The 20,349-nt window shown below is 39.3% G+C and overlaps 2 protein-coding genes across 2 annotated transcripts in view; one reads left to right on the forward strand and one right to left on the reverse strand.

Moving 5' to 3' along the window:
* The window catches only part of LOC126473768 (ER degradation-enhancing alpha-mannosidase-like protein 2), a 121,185-nt gene extending 105,102 nt beyond the window's left edge, over positions 1-16,083 (reverse strand). Inside the window, exons 1-2 of the mRNA XM_050101031.1 lie at positions 15,644-16,083; positions 15,435-15,545 (exon numbers count right to left, since the gene is read on the reverse strand). Of these exons, the coding sequence (XP_049956988.1) occupies positions 15,435-15,545; positions 15,644-15,759 (227 nt within the window). The 5' untranslated portion in view covers positions 15,760-16,083. The remainder of the gene's footprint in view (positions 1-15,434; positions 15,546-15,643) is intronic.
* A 1,807-nt stretch (positions 16,084-17,890) lies between these two features.
* LOC126473769 (translation initiation factor eIF-2B subunit epsilon) overlaps positions 17,891-20,349 on the forward strand; it is a 97,735-nt gene continuing 95,276 nt past the window's right edge. The window contains exons 1-4 of the mRNA XM_050101032.1: positions 17,891-18,389; positions 18,473-18,597; positions 19,167-19,352; positions 19,434-19,608. Of these exons, the coding sequence (XP_049956989.1) occupies positions 18,267-18,389; positions 18,473-18,597; positions 19,167-19,352; positions 19,434-19,608 (609 nt within the window). The 5' untranslated portion in view covers positions 17,891-18,266. The remainder of the gene's footprint in view (positions 18,390-18,472; positions 18,598-19,166; positions 19,353-19,433; positions 19,609-20,349) is intronic.

Below are 20,349 nucleotides of genomic sequence, written 5' to 3' on the forward strand. Positions count from 1 at the left end.
ACTTTATGCTGTAGGTTGAAAATGTATTTTGTAATTGTATTGTGACAGGAAAGGAGCCAACCACTGTATGCAATGTGTGGCTTTGTCTGACCAGAACACCAAAGGTTACAAAGAGACACCAGTGGTTTGGGATCTGTGATCACGTGGAACTTACACCTGTACAGATTAGATTAGATTAATACTTGTTCCATAGATCATGAATACAACACTTTGTAATGATGTGGAACGTGTCAGGTTAATAAAAGATGTCTGTACAAGATATTACATTACACAAAATGTTGCATGACACTAATGTTTAAGTTTTTTTCCCCCCTTAATTTATATCTAAAAATTCAGCCAATGAGTAGAAGGAGTTGTCATCTAGAAATTCTTTTAATTTATTTTTAAATGTTAGTTCGCTATCTGTCAGGCTTTTGATGCTGTTTAGTAGGTGACCAAAGACTTTTGTGGCAGCATAATTTACCCCTTTCTGCGCCAAAGTCAGATTTAACCCTGCATGGCGAAGATCATCCTTCCTCCTGGTGTTATAGCTATGCACACTGCTATTACTTTTGAACTGGGCTGGATTATAAACAACAAATTTCATAAGTGAATACATATACTGTGAGGTTACTGTGAGGATCCCTAGATCCTTAAATAGATGTCTGCAGGATGACCGTGGGTGGGCTCCAGCAATTATTCTGATTACATGTTTTTGAGCAATGAATACTTTTCTACTCAACGATGAATTACCCCAAAATATGATGCCATATGAAAGCAGTGAATGAAAGTAGGCATAGTAAGCTAATTTACTGAGATTCTTATCATCAAAATTTGCAATAACCGTAATAGCATACGTAGCTGAACTCAGACGTTTCAGCAGACCATCAATGTGTTGCTTCCAGTTTAACCTCTCGTCAATGGACACACCTAAAAATTTTGAAAATTCTACCTTAGCTACAGACTTCTGTTCAAAGTCTATATTTATTACTGGAGTTGTGCCATTTACTGTACGGAACTGTATATACTGTGTTTTATCAAAATTTAAAGAGAGTCCGTTTGCTGAGAACCACTGAATAATTTTGTGAAAAACATCCTTTACAATTACATCACTTAGTTCTTGGTTTTTGGATGTTATTACTATACTTGTATCATCAGCAAAAAGAACTAACTTTGCATCTTCATCAATGTGGAATGGTAAGTCATTAACGTATATCAAGAACAGTCAAGGACCTAAGACCGAACCCTGTGGGACCCCGTACTTGATAGCCCCCCAGTTTGAGGAGTCAGCTGTTGTTTTAACATTACATGAACCACCTATTTCGACTTTCTGTATTCTTCCAGTTAAGTATGAATTGAACCATTTGTGCACTGCCCCCCTCAAACCATAATGATTTAGCTTAACTAAAAGAATTCCATGATTTACGCAAGCAAAGGCCTTTGAAAGATCACAAAAAAATACCAATGGGTGACGTCCGGTTATTCAGAGCATTTAATATTTGATCAGTGAAAGCGTATATAGCATTTTCTGTTGAAAAGCCTTTCTGAAAACCAAACTGACATTTTGTTAGTACTTTATTTTTACAAATATGGGAGGCTACTCTTGAATACATTACTTTCTCAAAAATTTTTGATAGAGCTGTTAGAAGAGAGATTGGGCGGTAGTTGTTGACATCCGACGTATCCCCCTTTTTACGCAATGGTTTTACAATGGCATATTTCAGTCTATCGGGGAAAACACCCTGCTCCAAAGAGCTATTACATATGTGGCTGAGAATCCTACTTATCTGTGGGGAACAAGCTTTAAGTACCTTGCTGGAAATGCCATCAATTCCGTAAGAGCTTTTACTTTTCAGTGAGTTTATTATTTTGCTGATTTCAGAGGGAGAGGTTGGTGGAATTACAGTTGTTTCAAACTGCACAGTTATGGCTTCTTCTATTAGTAGCCTTGCCTCTTCTAGTGAAGATCTAGATCCTATTTTCTCCACAACATTTAAAAAATGATTATTGAAAATATTTTCAATTTCTGATTGTTTGTTAGTACACTTGTCGTTCAGTTTTGTGGCACTAAAGTCTTGCTGTGCTCTTGGTTGCCCTGTTTCCCTTTCAATAATATTCCAAATTGCTTTAATTTTATTATCAGAGTTACTGATCTCAGACATGATACACATGCTTCTGGACTTTTTAATAACTTTTCTTAGTACCGCACAATAGTTTTTATAATACTGAACAATTTCGGGGTCAGTACTCCCTCTTGCTGTTATATACAGAGAAACATGACATTTTTTGAGAGCATAGAGATCACCATAGCTTCTTCCCCTATCTGAGAATATGTTTATGAGAAGGATGGTGCCAAGGCCGCACTGAGATATGTCTGTCACTAACGTGCTGGCCCAGCTGGAAAGTGACTGAACATGGGAGCTGGTGCAGTTCAGATTTCAATTAGAATGCCCAGTCACAAGCTGGGGCACACCTTTTTTTTTTTAAATAATGTATGGAGCAGTTGTGGTGCAATAGCAGTGTCTGGTAGTATGTAATGTTTCCTGAAACTGCCTGTAATTCCTTGATGGACGTGGAATGTTGCAATGTGGCAATAGCATCAATATGCTGGCGCAATGGCTTAATGCCTGCATGACACTTCAAAAGTCAAATAAATAATGGATGGTTGAAAAACTGTGTATTGTCCAAATTATACTTTAACCCTGCAGACTGTAAAATAGAAAATGGAGGACGAAGACTCTTCCTTTATAAAGGCACCACACACTATTATGTTATCTAAATAGTTGATGCAGTCTGGAACTGACGCAATAACTTGCTCTAAAAAGTGTTGAAAAGTAGCTGGCGTGCTTGCTATACCAAATGGCAAACCTGGTATTAATAAAGCCCAAATGGGGTATTGATAACTAAAAGATGTTTAGATTCCTCATTGAGTGCCAGCTGTAAATACACCTCTGTCAAGTCAATCTTTGAAAAATAATGGCCCCCTCAATAATTTTGCTAACAGCTTATCAGGGTGCAGAAAACGATAGGTATCAATGACAGACTGCATTAATAGATTTGTTAAAATTGCCAAAGAGTCTTATTTACCAACAGCTTTTTTGACTATCACCAGTGGTGTTGACCATTCACTGGAAGAAATAGGTCAAATAACATCAAGGGATTGAAGACACTCTGATTCTCCTTTTACTTGATCCCATACAATTATGGTACCAGGTGGACCTGGAAAAAATGAGTGGACAGTCTGTTTCATAATAATATGAAGTTGAAATTTTGTTGTACAACTCAGTCCTGGAGAAAATTGAGAGGAAAATTCAGCACAGAGGACATCTTAATTGTTGATCTAGAACTTGATCAGAAACCAAATGCAGTTCATTATTAATAGAGAATACAAACAGTTTAAAAGCACCCAAACCAAAAAGATTTTCAGTGTAAGCAATGTCCACAACTACGAATTTTAAAGAATGAACCACAGCCTTATAAGTCACAGGTACAGAAAACTGTCCAAGAATGGGAATCTGTTGTTTGTTATAACTCACCAGCCTCCGTGATACTGGAGTCAGAGGTGGAGAACCCAAATCCACATAAGTCTGACAATTCAACAATGTTGCTGCATTCTCAATGGTTTGTTAAACACAGGTACTTCAGTGTATACCTTGCTTTGAGACACTGACACAACTGACACACTGTTCACACCCATGTTCATTTCATTTCCACTCACGTTTCTACAGAAGCAATGTGTCCTTTCTTTCTTTGAGTCATTAGTCTTCTGACTGGTTTGGTGCGGCCCGCCATGTATTCCTCTCCTGCACCAAGCTCTTCATCTCAGAGTAGCACTTGCAGCCTCCGTCCTCAATTATTTGCTGAATGTATTCCAATCTCTGCCTTCCTCTATGGTTTCCAACCTTTGCAGCTCCCTCTAGTACCATGGAAGTTATTCTCTGATGTCCTTTCATCCTGTTCTTTCTCCTTGTCAATGCTTCCCACATATTCCTACCCTCTCCAATTCTGCACAGAAACTCCTCATTCCTTACCTTATCAGTCCACCTAATTTTCAATATTCATCTGTAGCACCACGTCTCAAATGCTTCGATTCCTTTATGTTCCAGTTTTCCCACAGTCCATGTTTCACTACCATACAATACTATGCTCCAAATGTACATTCTCAGCAATTTCTTCCTCAAATGAAGGCCTATGTTTGATACTTTTCATTGATATCCTTTCACCCTGGATTCTAATTACATTCCTGAACCTTCCTTTTATTTCCAACATTGCTTCTTCAGTGTACAGATTGAAGAGTAGTCCCGAAAGACTACAACCCTGGGTTACACCCTTCTTAATCCGAGCGCTTCGTTCTTGGTCATCCACTTTTATTATTCCCTCTTGGCTCTTGTACATATTGTATGTTACCCCCCCCCCCCCCCCCATCTCTCTCTCTCTCTCTCTCTCTGTCTCTCTCTAGCTTACCCCTATTTTTCCCAGAATTTCTTCCACCATTTTACAATGTGGAACGCTTTTTCCAGGCCGACAAATCCTATGAAAGTGTCTTGATTTTTCCCCTTAGTCTTGCTTCCATTATCAACCACAATGTCAGCATTGCCTCTCTGGTGCCTTTACCTTTCCTAAAGCCAAATTGATAGTCATATAACATATTCTCAATTTTCTTTTCTATTCTTCTGTAAATCATTCTTGTAAGCAACATGGATGCTTGAGCTGTTATGCTGATTGTGCAATAATTCTTGCACTTGTCAGCTCTTGCAGTCTTTGGAATGGTGTGGATGATGTTTTTCCGAAATTCGGATGGAATGTCCCCAGACTCATACATTCTATATGCCAATATGATTAGTTGTTTGTTGCCACTTCACCCCATGATTTTAGAAATTCTGATGCAATGTTATATACCCCTTCTCTTCTTTTAAATCCTGATTCTAATACTGGATCCCCTGTCTCTTCTAAATTGACTCCAGTTTCTTCTTCTATCACATCAGACAAATCTTCCCCCTTATAAAGGCATTCAATGTATTCTTTCCATCTATCCACTACATTTAACAATGGAATTCCCATTGCATTCTTAACATTATCACCCTTGCTTTTAATTTCACCAAAGGTTGTTTTAACCTTCCTATATGCTGAGTCAGTTCTTCCGACAATCGTTTCTTTTTCGATTTCTTCACATATTTCATGCAACCATTTCACCTTAGCTTACCTGCACTTCCTATTTATTTCATTCCTCAGCAACATTTTTGCATTTTTTTCTATCATCGATAAACTGAAGTTTCTTCTGTTACCCATGGTTATTTTGCAGTTACCTTCTTTGTATGTTTTTCTTTCCAAATTCTGTGATTGCCCTTTTCAGAGATGTCCAGTCCTCTTCAATTGTACTGCCTACTGTGCTAATCCTTGTTGCTATATCTATATCTTTTGAGAATTTTAAACCTGTCTCATCATTCCTTAGTACTTTTGTATCCCACTTCTTTGTGTAATGATTCTTCCCGACTAATCTCTTAAACTTCAGCCTACTCTTCATCACTACTACATTGTGATCTGAGTCTATATCTGCTCCTGGGTACACCTTACAAAACAGTCTCTGATTTTGGAATCTCCGCCTGACCATGATGTAATCTAACTGAAATCTTTCCATATCACCCCGCCTTTTTCAAGTGTACGGTACCTCCTCCTCTTGTGATTCTTGAACATAGTATTTGCTGTTATTAGCTGAAATTTATTACAGAACTCAATTAGTCTTTCTCCTCTCTCATTCATCATCATCATCATCTTGGACAGTTTCCAGCCACTGGCTGGGTCTGTCGGGAACACAAGCCTCTCCATCGTGTTCTGTCTTTCCACCATTCCCCCTCTTCCACCTTCGTCCAGTTCTCTCCTCTTCTCGCTACACATTCCTTCACTCCCTTCACCCATCTATCTCTTGGTCTTCCCCTGGGCCTCTTCCCCTCCAGTTGCAGATCAAACATCCTCTTTGGAATTCTTCCCTCATCCATTCTCTTCATGTGTCCATACCACTGCAGTCTTGATTTTTCTATCCTGTCCTGTACTGGTTCCTCCTTTAGTCTTTCCCTCACATACACATTTCGCAATCTGTCTCGTCTTGTTACACTCAACCTGCTCCTCTGGAACTTCATTTCACTAGCTTGTATTCTACTTTTGTCGCTTTTATGCATTACCCATGTCTCACTTCCGTATGCCAATATGGGGACAAAGTAGGTTCGGTATATAATTCCCTTGGATTTCTGTGGCACCTCCTTGCTCCAAATAAGCCCCCTAATGCATTTGAAGAACTGCCCTGCTTTTCTGCACCTTTCATTTATTTCCATTGCGTTTCCCCCCTTACTTTCAATCATGCTTCCCAGGTACTTGAAGTTCTCTACCACTTGTAGTTTTACCCCTCCACAAGTTATATCCACATTTGGCCTATTCTTCTTCCTTGTTGTGACAATTATTTCACTTTTCTTTGCACAGAAATGCATTCCATATTGTGCTGCCGTTGCCTCCCATACATCTAACTGCTCTTGCACCTCCTTCTCGCAATTTCCCCATAACATCAGGTCATCAGCAAAAAGCACTGCTTTCATTTTATGATCTCCAATCGCATCTGATACTTGCTGTAGGATTTCATCCATAACAATAATAAACAATAAAGGTGAAAGTGCACTTCCCTGTCGCAGCCCATTTTCCAGCTTGAACCATGCAGTACGTTCCCTCCCCACTTTCACACAACTCTCACTTCCCTCATACATTTTTCTGACTTTTTGTGTTATCTCGTCATCTATCCCTTTTGCTTTGAGCACATCCCAGAGCTTGTCCCTATAGATACTGTCATACGCCTTCTCAATATCTAAAAAGGCCATGATTAAGTCCTTCCCGTACTCATAGTGCCTTTCCTGCAGTTGCCTTACCGCAAATATGAGGTCCGTTGTTGATCTTCCCGGTCTGAAACCATACTGCTCCTCTTGCAGTCTACTTTCAATACTGCTTCTTATTCTCTTCTCCAGGATCTTTTCATACATTTTTCCACAGTGGCATAGCAGGGTAATTCCTCTGTAGTTCTCACATCTCCTTTTATCCCCTTTCTTGAAGATCGGGACTATAATTCCTTTCTTCCAATCCTCAGGAATTCTGTTCTCCTTCCACACCACCCTCAGCACTCTGTATAGCCACTGGGTTCCTACTTCTCCTGCTGCTCGTATCATATCCACTGTTACTTCGTCCCAACCTGGTGCCTTGCCCCCTTTCATCCTCTTTATGGCTTCTTCCACTTCATTCCAAGTTAGATCATCAATTTTCCCACTATTATAATCGTCTGCTGCCTTAGGCTCTCCATCGCTGTTAGTTACCCGCTTGTCGGCATTCAACAGATCTTCAAAGTACTCCTTCCAAATCTTTTTGAGCTCATGCATTTCCTCCAAAACTCTTCCATTATTATCTATGATCCTCAGGCACTCGATTCTGTCGTTCCTCTTATTTCTTACCATTGTGTAAAGTACTTATTTGTTCCCTTCACTGTCCTCTTCTAACATTCTTGTCCATTTTTCCATCCACTTCTTCTTCTCCGCCCTTACTATGGTCTGTGCCGCTTTCTTGCTTTCCTTATATTTTACCCTAGCTTCCTCTGTTCGGGTCTGGAACCATTCTCTGAAGGCTTTGTTCTTTCGAAGTACTGCCTCTTTACATATGTGGTTCCACCATGGGGTTTCCTTAATTCTCCTCTTTGTGCCAGTTCTTCCGCACAAAGTCTCAGCTGCCTCAACTAGAGCCCTCTTAAAATCTCCCCATTCTTCTTCCACTGTTCTCTGATCTTCCTTTGGCAGCTTCTTCCTGACCAGTGTCTGGTACTGGGTCCTCCGTTCATCCTCTTTCAGCATCCATGTCTTCAACCTTTTCTCCTGTATGTCTGTTGCCCTCCTATCTTTTTTCTCTCTCAGGGTGGCTACCAACAGCCGATGGTCACTGTCTAAGGCCTCAGACGGAATGACCTTAACATCTGTGAGGCTGCTCATCATCTGCCTATCCACTAGTACATAGTCTACTACTGAAGTTTGGGACCAGTCTCCACTGTACCAAGTCTCTCATTACTTGTTCCAATCCCAAACTCTCCTGTAACCTTTTCTTCTACTTCTTCCCCTACAACTGCATTCCAGTCCCCCATGACTATTAGATTTTCATCTCCCCTTACGTACTGTTTTACTCTTTTAATATCCTCATATATTTTCTCAATCTCTTCATCTTCAGCCTGAGGCATCTGCATGTATACCTGAACTAACATTGTCAGTGTTGGTTTGCTGTCGATTCTGATATGAACAACTCTATTGCTGAACTGTTCACAGTACCACACTCTCGTTCTACCTTCCTATTCATAATGAATCCTACTGCTGCTATGCCATTTTCTGCATCTGTTGATATGACCCTATACTCATTCTGACCAGAAATCCTTGTCTTCTTTCCATTTCACTTCACTGACCCCTACTATATATAGATTGAGCCTTTGCATTTCCCTTTCAGATTTTCTAGCTTCCTTACCACATTCTGGCTTCTGACATTGCATGACTCAACTCATAGAATGCTATCCTTTCACTGGTTATTCAAATTTTTTCTCATGGCCACCTCCCCCTCGGCAGTCCCCTTATTACAGCACCAATTACATCTTTCCCAGTGCTTGGGAAACATGGTCCATTTGTGTTGAATGAAGCAGTATGGGCATGAAAGCAGCAGGGCATGAGGATGTTGATGTTGCGACTCAGACTACTATTGTTGTGAACGATGATGACCTATAATATGCTGAGACATCTGTTGGACTGCTGCAATAGCATCTACGTTCCCTTGAGAACTGACTGAAGGCTGGGAGGGGTGAGAGGAACTGATTTCTAAAACTTTGTACCAGGCTTCTATCTGACTGCCTGCAGCCCGTGAAACTTCAGATAACTGAGTTATGTTCAATACTTCCATAAGTGTAGGATTCTCACAATGTAGACCTCACTCTCAAGCTTCCCTATCAGGAACAAAACATACGATTGTATCAAGAACCATTTGACCAGCACAGGATTCCTTAATAACACTTGTCACAAAATTATGACAACAGCTAAGTCCATGTAGTACTTCTGTGTGTGCCCTGTACAACTATTTTGGCCACTTTTGGCAGCAGTGAAACTCTACACGAATAGCAATAAAGTGAGTATGTTTACAGTGATAGGTAGAAAGTAACTCACACATCTGATCAAAAGAAAGACTTGAAGGTGGTTGTAAGGGAGCGAGCTGACACAATAACTGATACACATGAGGTAAAATCCATGACAAAAAAAGAGCCTTGCAAAAGTTCACGTCTATTACCCCAAATACCTGGAAATGTTGTTGCAGATATTTTTTGTAAGCATCCCAGTCTTCTGCTGCAATGTCATATGCTGGAAATGGCGATGGATATGTTGTTGGTGGGGCAGCAGGTTGTAAGCACTGCCTCTAAAGAAATTATACTGAAAAGACCAATGAGTAAACTGGAACATGTGGAGTCAAATACCTTTCTTATCGACAAAAAGTGTTCTAACCCAAGAACACTGTACTTTATTGCTTGAACAGTACAAAAATATGAAAGCAATGTACAATACAATCAGAAATACACAAGTGGCTGGCAGGGCCTTGTGCTCCGGCATATGTAGTAATTAGTTCCAACAGGGGGTGCAAACACCAGGCTGCACACGCAAATGCTGTCACTTTAACAGGTTGAGTGGCCTCTACTGACCGAATTGAGCACAAACATTCACATGCAAACTATAAGTGGCACATACACTATATTGGTAGTTACAGGATTTACCATACTTTTGGAGTGTCGAAGAAAGACATTCGTGATCATCAATTTCCTTCGGAGAAGAGGTATACACTGGTTACAATTGTGGTTCCACAGGCAACTGCGAACATTTTTCCATAGTGATTGTCTTGTCTCAAAGTGGGATAAATCTATTAACAGTTATAGCAATCACTGTTGAAATAATAAATAGTTTTATTTACTTTTTTCCACCTGCCTTGTTTTGATTTGACTGACCCTTACAATTAAAGTTAACACTTCAACACAAAAATATTTCACAATGTTACATCAAACAACGGAAAATCCAGGATGGAATGTAACAATATCGTGAAAAGGCAAGATGCTACTCACCATACAGCAGACGTACCGAGTCGCAGATAGGCACAACAAAAAGACTCTCACAAACATAGCTCTCGACCAGTAAGACCTTTGTCAAAATTAGACGACAAACACACACATACACACTCACACAAAGGCAACTCTTACACACACACAATTGCAGTCTCAGGCAACTGGAGCCACACTGCGAGCTGCAGCACCAGTGCATGATGGGAATGGCAACTGGGTGGGGGTAGCGAGGAGATGGATAGTAGGGGTAGGGGTTGCAGACAGTGCCAAGCTGTTGAGGAACACACAGGGACGACGTGGAAAGAGGGTGGGGCAGCTATGTGCACTCGGGAGGTTACACGGAGGGCAGTGGAGAGGTAGGGGGGGGAAGATAACAGAAAAGGAGAGAAGTAAAAAGACTGGGTGCGATGGAGGAATGAGGGCTGTGTAGTGCTGGAATGGGAACAGAGAAGGGGCTGGATGGGAGAGGACAATGACTAACCCGAGGCTGTAGGGTTACGTGAACATAGGATACATTGCAAGGAAAGTTCCCATTTGCACAATTCAGAAAGGCTGGTTATGGTGGGAGGATCCATATGGTACAGGCTGTGAAGTAGTCATTGAAATTAAGGATTTCATGTTTGTCAACGTGCTCAGCAACAGGGTGGTCCACTTGTTTCTTGGCCACAGATTGTTGGTGGCCATTCATGCGGACGGACAGCTTGTTGGTTGTTACACCCACATAGAATCTTGCACAGTGGTTGTAGCTTAGCTTGTAGATCACATGACTGGTTTCACAGGTAGCCCTGCCTTTGATGGGATAGGTGATGTTTGTGACCGGATGTTACATGTTACAATGTTACAGCATTTCACTGTCATTCATTGTTCCCTATCTACTCAACAATTTCATATGTACCATGTCTTGCAACATCTTCTGATTCATTCATAATATAAATGTCTATTGTATTAAAAACTTGAGTTATTTAGATTCACAGATTTTTAGAATGGTTTATGTACTAAAAATTGCAATTCTGAGACTTTTCTGAAAGATCACATATAAAATGTGTAAGACAATATTTTTTTTTCTGTGGTAGAAGAGTGGAACAGAATATTGCCATGAAAGCAACAGTTAAGTATAAAATGCATACAGATAATGAAAACATTATGACAGGAACTGCATAAACAAAGCAATCGTTATTAAGATGTCACAATCAATTTCTTTCGTAATAAAGCTCTATGGACAGAAGAGGGTTCAGAGCCACAAACATAAGAAAAGTGGTACTGCCTATCACTGGAAACGTGTAATGCAGTTCAGTGAGTCTAACTGTACATTTTCTTCAACTAGTCTATAGCATGTATTTATGGATAACACCACAAACACAGAGAAAGTGTGTGTTTCAGAATATTTGTGCAACATGGGAGCCTAAGGGAGATTCTTTGGGTGTAGTGCGATAGTGTACTCCTTTGAAAACTTGGTTGTGGTGACAGGCTGATCTGTAGTGGCTCCGAAGGCATAGGTTGGGCTGGAAGGTGACAATTTGGTTGTGCGTTGGCAAAGCCGTGAATGAAAAATACAAGTCACAGCAAAGACTGATTTTTAGCGTACTATGTTTGTGCTATATTTAATTAGTTTTTCATAATACAAACTAAAACTGCAAAATAAATTCAAAAAACCTATATTAGATGACTGACAAGTTTGTGGTGAGTATTATGATGCAAATTATGTACAAATATCGGAGTCAATGGAGGCGTCCGATCCAACCTGTTGGCTTTGACCCATGACTTAAGGGTGTTGCGGTGAGTGATGTCATGAAGGCACGGAGTTTAGTTTATAAGTGTGTTGTGTTTGTAGATGTCGTCTTGTTGCGGATGGTGGTGTCCTCTGGTGGTGTGTGTATGGTGCGCATGTTATGTGGTGTATTGGGTTGATTTGGGTGTTGGTGCTTGAAGGTGTGCATTTTTCGGTCGTGACTGTTATAGAAGAATGGAAATTAGTTCTCGGTGAGTTAAGAACTAAGTTTTCGTTGTGTTTATGCTATTTGTGTTGTCGTTTGATATTATTGGTTTTGCTGTTTGTAGTGCGGTAAATAGTTTAGTTCAATTTGTCGCTTCTTTCGCTAGGTATGGATATGACTTCTAAGTTTAATGGTGAGAGTCTGCGGGCTGAAATGGGGGATGACATGTTGCCCATCATTAAGTCTCTCTCTCTCTCTCTCTCTCTCTCTCTCTCTCTCTCTCTGTGTGTGTGTGTGTTGGTGGTTGATGTTTTGGTATTGGCACTTGTGGTTGATTTATGTGTGTATCTTAGGGGAAGTAATCTATTTCAATTTTTTTTGGTATTGTGAGCTGTTGTTGACTTATATAGGTCAAGGGAAGTGTTAGATTCCAATGTGTCGTAGCAATGTGTACTTTGGTATTGTGAGCTGCCGTCGACCTATATAGGTCAAGGGAAGTGTCCAATTCCAATTTTTGGTTGTTTTAGATGTTGATTTAGTGGTATTGACAGTTGTGGTGTGTTTATAATTTTTGGAATAGTTTGCTTTTACTTTGTGGTATTGGCAATTGCGGTTGAGCTAGGCCTAATTAGGTTAAGGGAAGTGGCCGATTCCTGGCAATATTGTAGGTGAAGCGGAATTTAGGAATTTTTCTAGTGTTTTTATGTCATCGTTATGTGTGGTTTGGGATCATGGTGTGTGTCTGTTTGTGTTTATATTTAGTTTGTCCCTACCCAGAAACCCCCAAATTTCCGCACTGGTCCCGTTAGTTTGATTATATTTTTGGAGGGAATGTCTTTGTTGGTTTTATATGTATTTTCGTGTTTGTTGTCGTGTTTATGTAATGACGTCATAGGTGCCATATTGGAGACGTTGAGAATGGTCATTTCTGCCATACTGGTGATGTCATGGGTCAAAGCAGACGGGTGGAATCGGACGCTTCTGTAATCCCCATATATCATACATAAACTATGAAAAATGAAAGGGGGTCCACTACTTTACTTTTGATGATTCTTTAGTGGTTTTGGTATTCATATTATGGTTTTTCAGTGGATTACAGTAGAAGGGAAGATAACTGGTCACATTCTTTGACTGCACAGTTCCCTTTGGATGGAGAAACACAAGCAACCTCACAAAGAATGAAGGAAATGCAGGCTTCAAGGAAAGAACAGTTCACTGCTAAATTTAACAAGACTTAATGTGGTCCAAGATGGCCCCCACAAAATAATAATAATAATAATAATAATAATAATAATAATAATAATAATAATACTGTAGTAGTTGTAGTAGTAGTAGTAGTAGTACCAAGTGAGTACATCTATCAATCTATTTGGATATCAGGGAAAACATTAGTAAATGTTTCACTAACAATTCTACCATGGAACAAGAGCCAGTTTGCACTTGAATTTGCTAAGGAAAAACAAACAAGAAAATAAAATAAAAACAAGGGATAAAGTTATATAATAAATTGCCCAATGAGATAAAAGTGATTACTAAAATACATTTAGGCTACTTAAAAACAACAGCTAACACATAATGTAATAGTAATGCAAACTACACTGAGATTACTTTTATAATAGGGGTTAATAACAAAAAGGGATAACTACAACACCCTGTCAGGTAATGCTTTTTCAAGCAAATGTGCAAAGATCTATAGTTCATAACAGTAATGTCAACTGTCATTATTCTGAGATGAAATCTCACTTCTAAGCAGGGATGCATACTCAGTTTTTCAAATAGATTGAAGAGAGGGAATGGAAACACACATGTTCATGGACCTGGATTCACCAGCAGGTGTCCATAATGTGTGCAGTGCAAAACCATGTTTTCACCATAAGATCCTTGGGGCAGATTATGTATAATCAAAAAACATTAAACTGCGGAGAGCAACTGAATGAGACAGTGAAGTTGTTAAGACACTAACTTCATGTTAACAAAGACGAAGTTTTGGATAAAGAGGATATTCAATACTAGTTATCGACTTTGACCAGTGATGTAGGACATGCCAGCGACAAACACTGTAAACAAATTGGCGACTATAACGTGATGTCAGTGGTGATTTTTTCTAATAGGCTACACTACAGATCAGTGTATTAAAACAATCAGGTTTTTTGCTTTCACACTCCTTGGCTTTGCCAACTAACATTATGTCACTCATCAAAGCTGATGACTGGCATCAAATATTCCTCTTGACCCAGAGTTTCCTCTATCCAAATGATGGAATATGAGATTTTAATGTCTTGTTGACAGTGCTGTTATTAGAGGCAGAGCACAAGCTTGGATTATGAAATTACGGGGAAGGTAAATGGCTATGTTCTCTGCAAAGGAATCATCTGGATGGTCAAACAATGATTGGAAGTTCAGTCCACCCATACTGATTTAGGTTTTCCTTAAGCTTTATATGGTAAAGGCTGAGATGGTTCCTTCAGCAAGACCACACCTAAACCCGTCCTATCCACATTTAATATTCTGTGTGTTTGCATACTGGAACTTTATTGCCACTGTATAATGATGACTAATCAAATATTAACACTTACGAAAAGGATAGATTGCTACTTACTGGAAAAAAATGACATGTTCGTTTGCAGACACATGCAACAAAAAGACTGTTATAACTTGAGCTTTTGGCCAAAGCTTCTTCAGGAACACACAAGCAGGCACACCTCATGCACACACAATTGCTACCTCCATCGGCTCTCGGCCAGAGGCAGCGGTCATGTATGCATGACGTGTGCCTTTCTGAAGAAGGCTTTGGTTGAAAGCTCAGCGTGTAACATTCTCTTTGTTGTGCCTGTCCGCAACTCAACATGTCATCTTTATGGTGATTAGCAAACTACCATTTTTTTTATAACTATTGATATTCCGACCTAGAATTTCTACAGTTTGAAATCATATATCATTATGAGATGATCTCTGGATGAATGAAAACTTAAATAATAATAAAAATAAATAAATAAAACCACATGGTGACAAACTGAACATCAATTTGGAATAGTGGGCATTTTTCCATGTTTAAGAACTCATCCATGTCATCCACGAGAGCAGAATAGGTCATCCAGTTAACAATTCATTTCTGCTGATATAGGGTCTACACTGAGACAATAATAAAGTAATTAATATATTGCAATCCTGAACCATCTACAGTTTTTGTAAGTTCCTTTCACGTGCGTTATTTACTTCCATATCAGTAGATTCATTATTCTTCGTGTATTGCTAACTAGTCACCGAGGTACCTAAATAATGGTTCTGTATGGAGTGAACTATCTACAAGCTATGAACCCATATGAAAGAATGTAACACGAGGACGCAAAACGGTAATTATTTACCTGCCCCATGTGTCCATTCCATCGCAGCTGAGTGGGCGTAGTTCGTCATATGGGTATGCATACCGCAAATAACTGTCATAGGCATGTTGAAACATCTGTCGAACTTCCTCCCTGTATATGTATCATAAAAAAATTCGACGTCGTTACAAATTTAGCGAGTTCTAGATTAAAACACTACTTTTAAAACTTTAATGTTTGCAATCACTAACCGTAAAACTTCCAAATCCTTCTTCTCATATTTCCTCAAGGAAACTACACTATCAGCAGTTAGTAATATTGTGAAACATAAATATATGCCACTCACAATGTACTTCACATGTGACATTTTAACAGTATTGGAGATGTTACGGTCCAAACAACCAACACATGTCTCACACGTTAGCACACACTGCTGTAAAGCAATATTTTACTGTACGAGGTAGGTAGGAACAACAATCAAGCTACATTGTAATTCAGTAAGTATTGCGAACGCAAATTCAAGAGTTTCTATAATAGCTGTGCGTGGTTTCTGCTAATTGTGTAGAACCGCGTATCTCTTTAGCACAGTGTGACACTCGACGTAAATCACAGGTATATTTTATTTAATATGATCTGACTTTACGTTTTCCTACACGTACTGTACCGCTAAATAACAACTGACATATGAAGTTGGTGCACATTGCAGTTCCAGTCGATCTTTGGGGTCGACTGTCCTATGTTACGCTTCCCTCACTGTAAGGCCGGTATTACACTATCAAATTTCTTTGTCCAAAATCTTTGTCCAATATCTTTGTCAAAGATATTTGATAGTGTAATAGGGATCTTTGACAAATGTCGTCCAATATTTGATCAAATCTAGGCCGAGGCCGTATATTTGATCAAAGAAATCGCTTGTCTTCTGTTCACTGCAATGCGATATGTTACCACGCGGAGCGCTAGCATCGCTGCAGCGTTCTGTCGTCTGTAGTGTTTTTATAACCATTGCCGGTAAATACAATTGGTGTGTGCCGACAACTACAGAATTAATAGAGATGTCTGAAGCTTATCAGGCGCTTTACAACGTGAGGCACCCTGAATAAAAAATAGATTAAGAAGATTGGAGACCTAACCTGACCTAACCTAACATAACATAACCCTCTCCTGTAGCAAGGAATCGGAGTGTTATAGTGAGCCTGTCTTCTGAAGATGTAGCAGTTCTTAAGTGAAAATTGTGCTTTGTGATATGAGGATATACTTCATTGAGCACATACAGAAATGTATGCTCATCCATTCTTAAGTAATTGATGTACGACTTGACGTCTTCCACTGTAAGCTCACGTAACAAGTTTTGTTGAATGCTTTTATCGTGTCGTCGTAAAACCCACGGCTTCACCCAGATTAGATTAGTTTTTCGTTCCATAGATCCGTGCTGAGGAGATCCTCGTGGATGTGGAACATGTCGATTTTTTTAAGCTGAAATAAAAATACTAATAGTATGAATAAATACATCATTTGTTTCTATTAAAAATTTCGCCAATGGAGTAGAAGGAGTTTGCCAGTAGTAAGTCTTTCAGGCTCCTTTTAAACTGATCTTTATTTCTAACTAAATTTTTTATGTTTCCTGGCAAATTATTGAAGATGAGTGTTCCTGAGTAGTGGACCCCTTTTTGAACTGAAGTAAGTGTTTTTAAGTCCTTGTGCAGATCATTTTTGTTCCTGGTATTGTATGTATGAACTGAGTTGTTTGTTGGAAAAAGAGATATATTATTTACGACAAATTTTATTAAGAAGTAAATATACTGAGAGGCAGTAGTTAACCTGCGAGCCGGAAGTATAGTGAGACTGTCATTTGGGCCTACGAGAGTTATAGTTTTTTTTGTTTGTTTCTCATGCCTAGATAACTGTACAAACATATCGTTGCATGTATTGTAATAATCATTACATATAATGATCCACATGCAACAATATCTCTACGGAAGTATCTAGGCATGAAATACAAAACAAAAAAGCTAACCTGCAAATCTCGTACGTCCAAACGACAGTCTCACTGTACTTCTGGCCCGCCAACAGTTTCATTTTCTTTCTTATTTCCCCCCGTACCGATGCAAGAATCTGAAGTACCCAGTTCTTTGAAGAGGTTTCTGCAGGAGGTCCGTGAATTTACTCCACAAATAATACGTATTACACGCTTTTGGACCTTGGAAACTTTTGTTTGACTTCAAGATTTACCCCAAAATATTATCCCATATGACAATGAAAGTATGCAAGCTTTTTCATTTTTATGTTGCCTATGTCTGCTAACACTCGAATTGCAAATACAGATTTGTTAAGGAGTTCTGTGGTGTGCTCCTCCCAACTGAATTTATTATCAAGTTGTAATCCCAGGACTTTTAAGACTGTCAACCTCGTATGTATGGTTCCATTTTCTCCCCCCACTTCTTTTCCGCATGTGCACACAATGCAATTGGAGTACGTAGAACTCCTGCGGTTAATAACAAGTTGTTGTCAGCCATCTTGAACTTTGACGAAAAATTTGATGACAGTGTAATACCCCTCGTAGCGCTACGTCAAAGATCTTTGTCCAATATATTGGACGGAATATTGGATCACATCTTTGATCAAATCTTTGACAAAGAAATTTGATAGTGTAATACCGGCCTAAGCATTAAGAAGGAAACAGTGTTTACCGGCTGGGCGTGCTATGGGTGTGTGTGTTGTTTCTGTCGTACGTAGAAAACATCGTTAAGGTTGTTAAAGCGTGCGTTCATGTTATTGTTGCATACTAATTAATGAATGCTGTATAGTGAAACTGTGATAATACTTGTACTACCAGGAAGGTAGGACTTTATGTAGAGAAAACACTTTTATGCAAGCATGTCACAGAAGGGCCAGAAGAAGCCTTCAGAGGCATTGAAAAAGGAGGACATACTGCAGGCAGTGTTAATAACGGATGATTTCAGTGCAGCTTTTGAACCGATAACATTTTACAAACCAGCCGTAAGTGTTACCATATGGACTAGCATTAATGTAAATTGACATCTTTTGACAAATTAAAATAATGTTTAACCGTTTCTGTTTAGTCACTCCTACCATTGGTAAATACAACTCTCCTGGATTACACATTGGAGTTCTTAGCACTTGGTGGCGTTCAAGAAGTGATAGTTTTCTGTTGTTCTCATACAGATGAAATAAAAAACCATATAAAGTAAGTAAAAGTTGTGTAATAGTTTTTAAATAATATCACTGGAGAGGTAACAGCCTACAGATCTGTCAACAAAGATGATGGGTGTCAACACCATTCACTGTAAAATTATATGCTGCAGAGAAAACAATTACATGCACCAAGGTAAAGTGGAGCCTCTGGTCCACTCTTATCCAGTCAGTCCCCATTCCCCCAAGCTTCCTTTACCCTCTGTTCATACACACCTAATTCCAGCGACTGACAAGGAGGGAGCAGCAATTTGTAAATAAAAGAGGGTCAACTCAAGCATAATGAAATTTTGCCTGAAGACGAATGTGGCACTTATCTAGTGTATGTCATGGCATTTCAACATTGTCACCTTGCCTTTTCATTGAGTGTAGGGCTTCCCAATATAGGGATGGGTATAGAAATCGCTGCAAAGCATTTCCGTAATAGTTCGTTGGAGTATTTGAAAATTGAATTTCAGCTGAAAGTAATTTTACATTTATGATCTATATTTGACTGTCACTTATACAAAGTGAATGAAAAATGTATTATGCTTCTTATTGATTACACTCATAAAACTGTTGCAGGAAAAGCAAGTGGAATGACAGCCTGTCTCCCATAACTATATCAGTTATAATATCTGAAGGATGTAGATCACTGGGGGATGCAATGAGAGACTTGGATGCAAAAGGAGTAATAAGAAGTGACTTCATTCTCCTTTTTGGTACCACTGTGGCCAATCTCCATTTTCAACAAGCTCTGGAAATACATAGGTACCGCATATCATACAGTTCTAATGTCATTAGGTATCTCCTACAAAAAACAAAAAAATAAAACAGGAAAATGTTGCTTAGGAAGTTTCAGAAGCAAGACAAAGGAGCAGTTATGACATTATTGTATAAAGAAGCCGGTCCAAAGCACAAGTCTCGCTCACGAGAAGATGAAACGGTAATTGCTGTTGATCACACTAGCAGCAGAATTGTGTTCCACCAGAAGGTGGGACAGTTAAAAAGGATCAACTTCCCATTGGTAAGAACATGAAAGGCTCATATCCTCAACTTTTATAAAGTTTACAAGGTATCTGATCTTTTATTAATATATGTGTTCTATAGCTGAGAAGTATTACAATACTGGTTTAACAAAGTCACACTGAAAAGGTATGATCAAGCTAGGCATTACAGTCTTCAGTGGCTAGAGTGTGTTATTGGTTCCTCCTCTCCCCCCTCCTCCAGTCCGTGAAATCTTGGGTGTGGCAGTTCAAACTCATTGATTCATTCTGTAATTTCCTCCACAACCTGAAAGAGCCTTGTTGTGCTAGGGAGACAAGGCAATCTTGTACCTAGAGCCATACATCTTTTGGGGGGGGGGGGGGGGGAAATGTAGAGATATTAGTATTTTGTTACTCAGTTGGTTACAAGTTCTGTGAAGAGTTAGACAATCCATAGTTGGAGGGAACTTGGCAGCCGTAAGAGAGGTGAAGGACTTTTTATGTTTTTTGTCTTCAGCACTTTTTGTGAGGTAAGCACTATCAATTTTTACATTGTGTACCACACAACTTAGAATTTAATTATTAAGTGTTCATAAATTGTAGTTTTAGGTTGTCTAAGAATTTGAGGTTATTCCAATCATATTTGCATATTATTGTAAACATCTATAATGGGGTGAACTGTAGAGCAGTGGTTGGAGCTAAAGAGAGCATAAGGGCATTGGTCACTGCCAGTTATCAACATGCATGATCTGCACTTAAGTAGATGCTGCCGCATCTGTGTC

This window comes from Schistocerca serialis, chromosome 4 (genome assembly GCF_023864345.2).
Source record: "Schistocerca serialis cubense isolate TAMUIC-IGC-003099 chromosome 4, iqSchSeri2.2, whole genome shotgun sequence".
Classification (NCBI taxonomy): Eukaryota; Metazoa; Arthropoda; class Insecta; order Orthoptera; family Acrididae; genus Schistocerca; species Schistocerca serialis.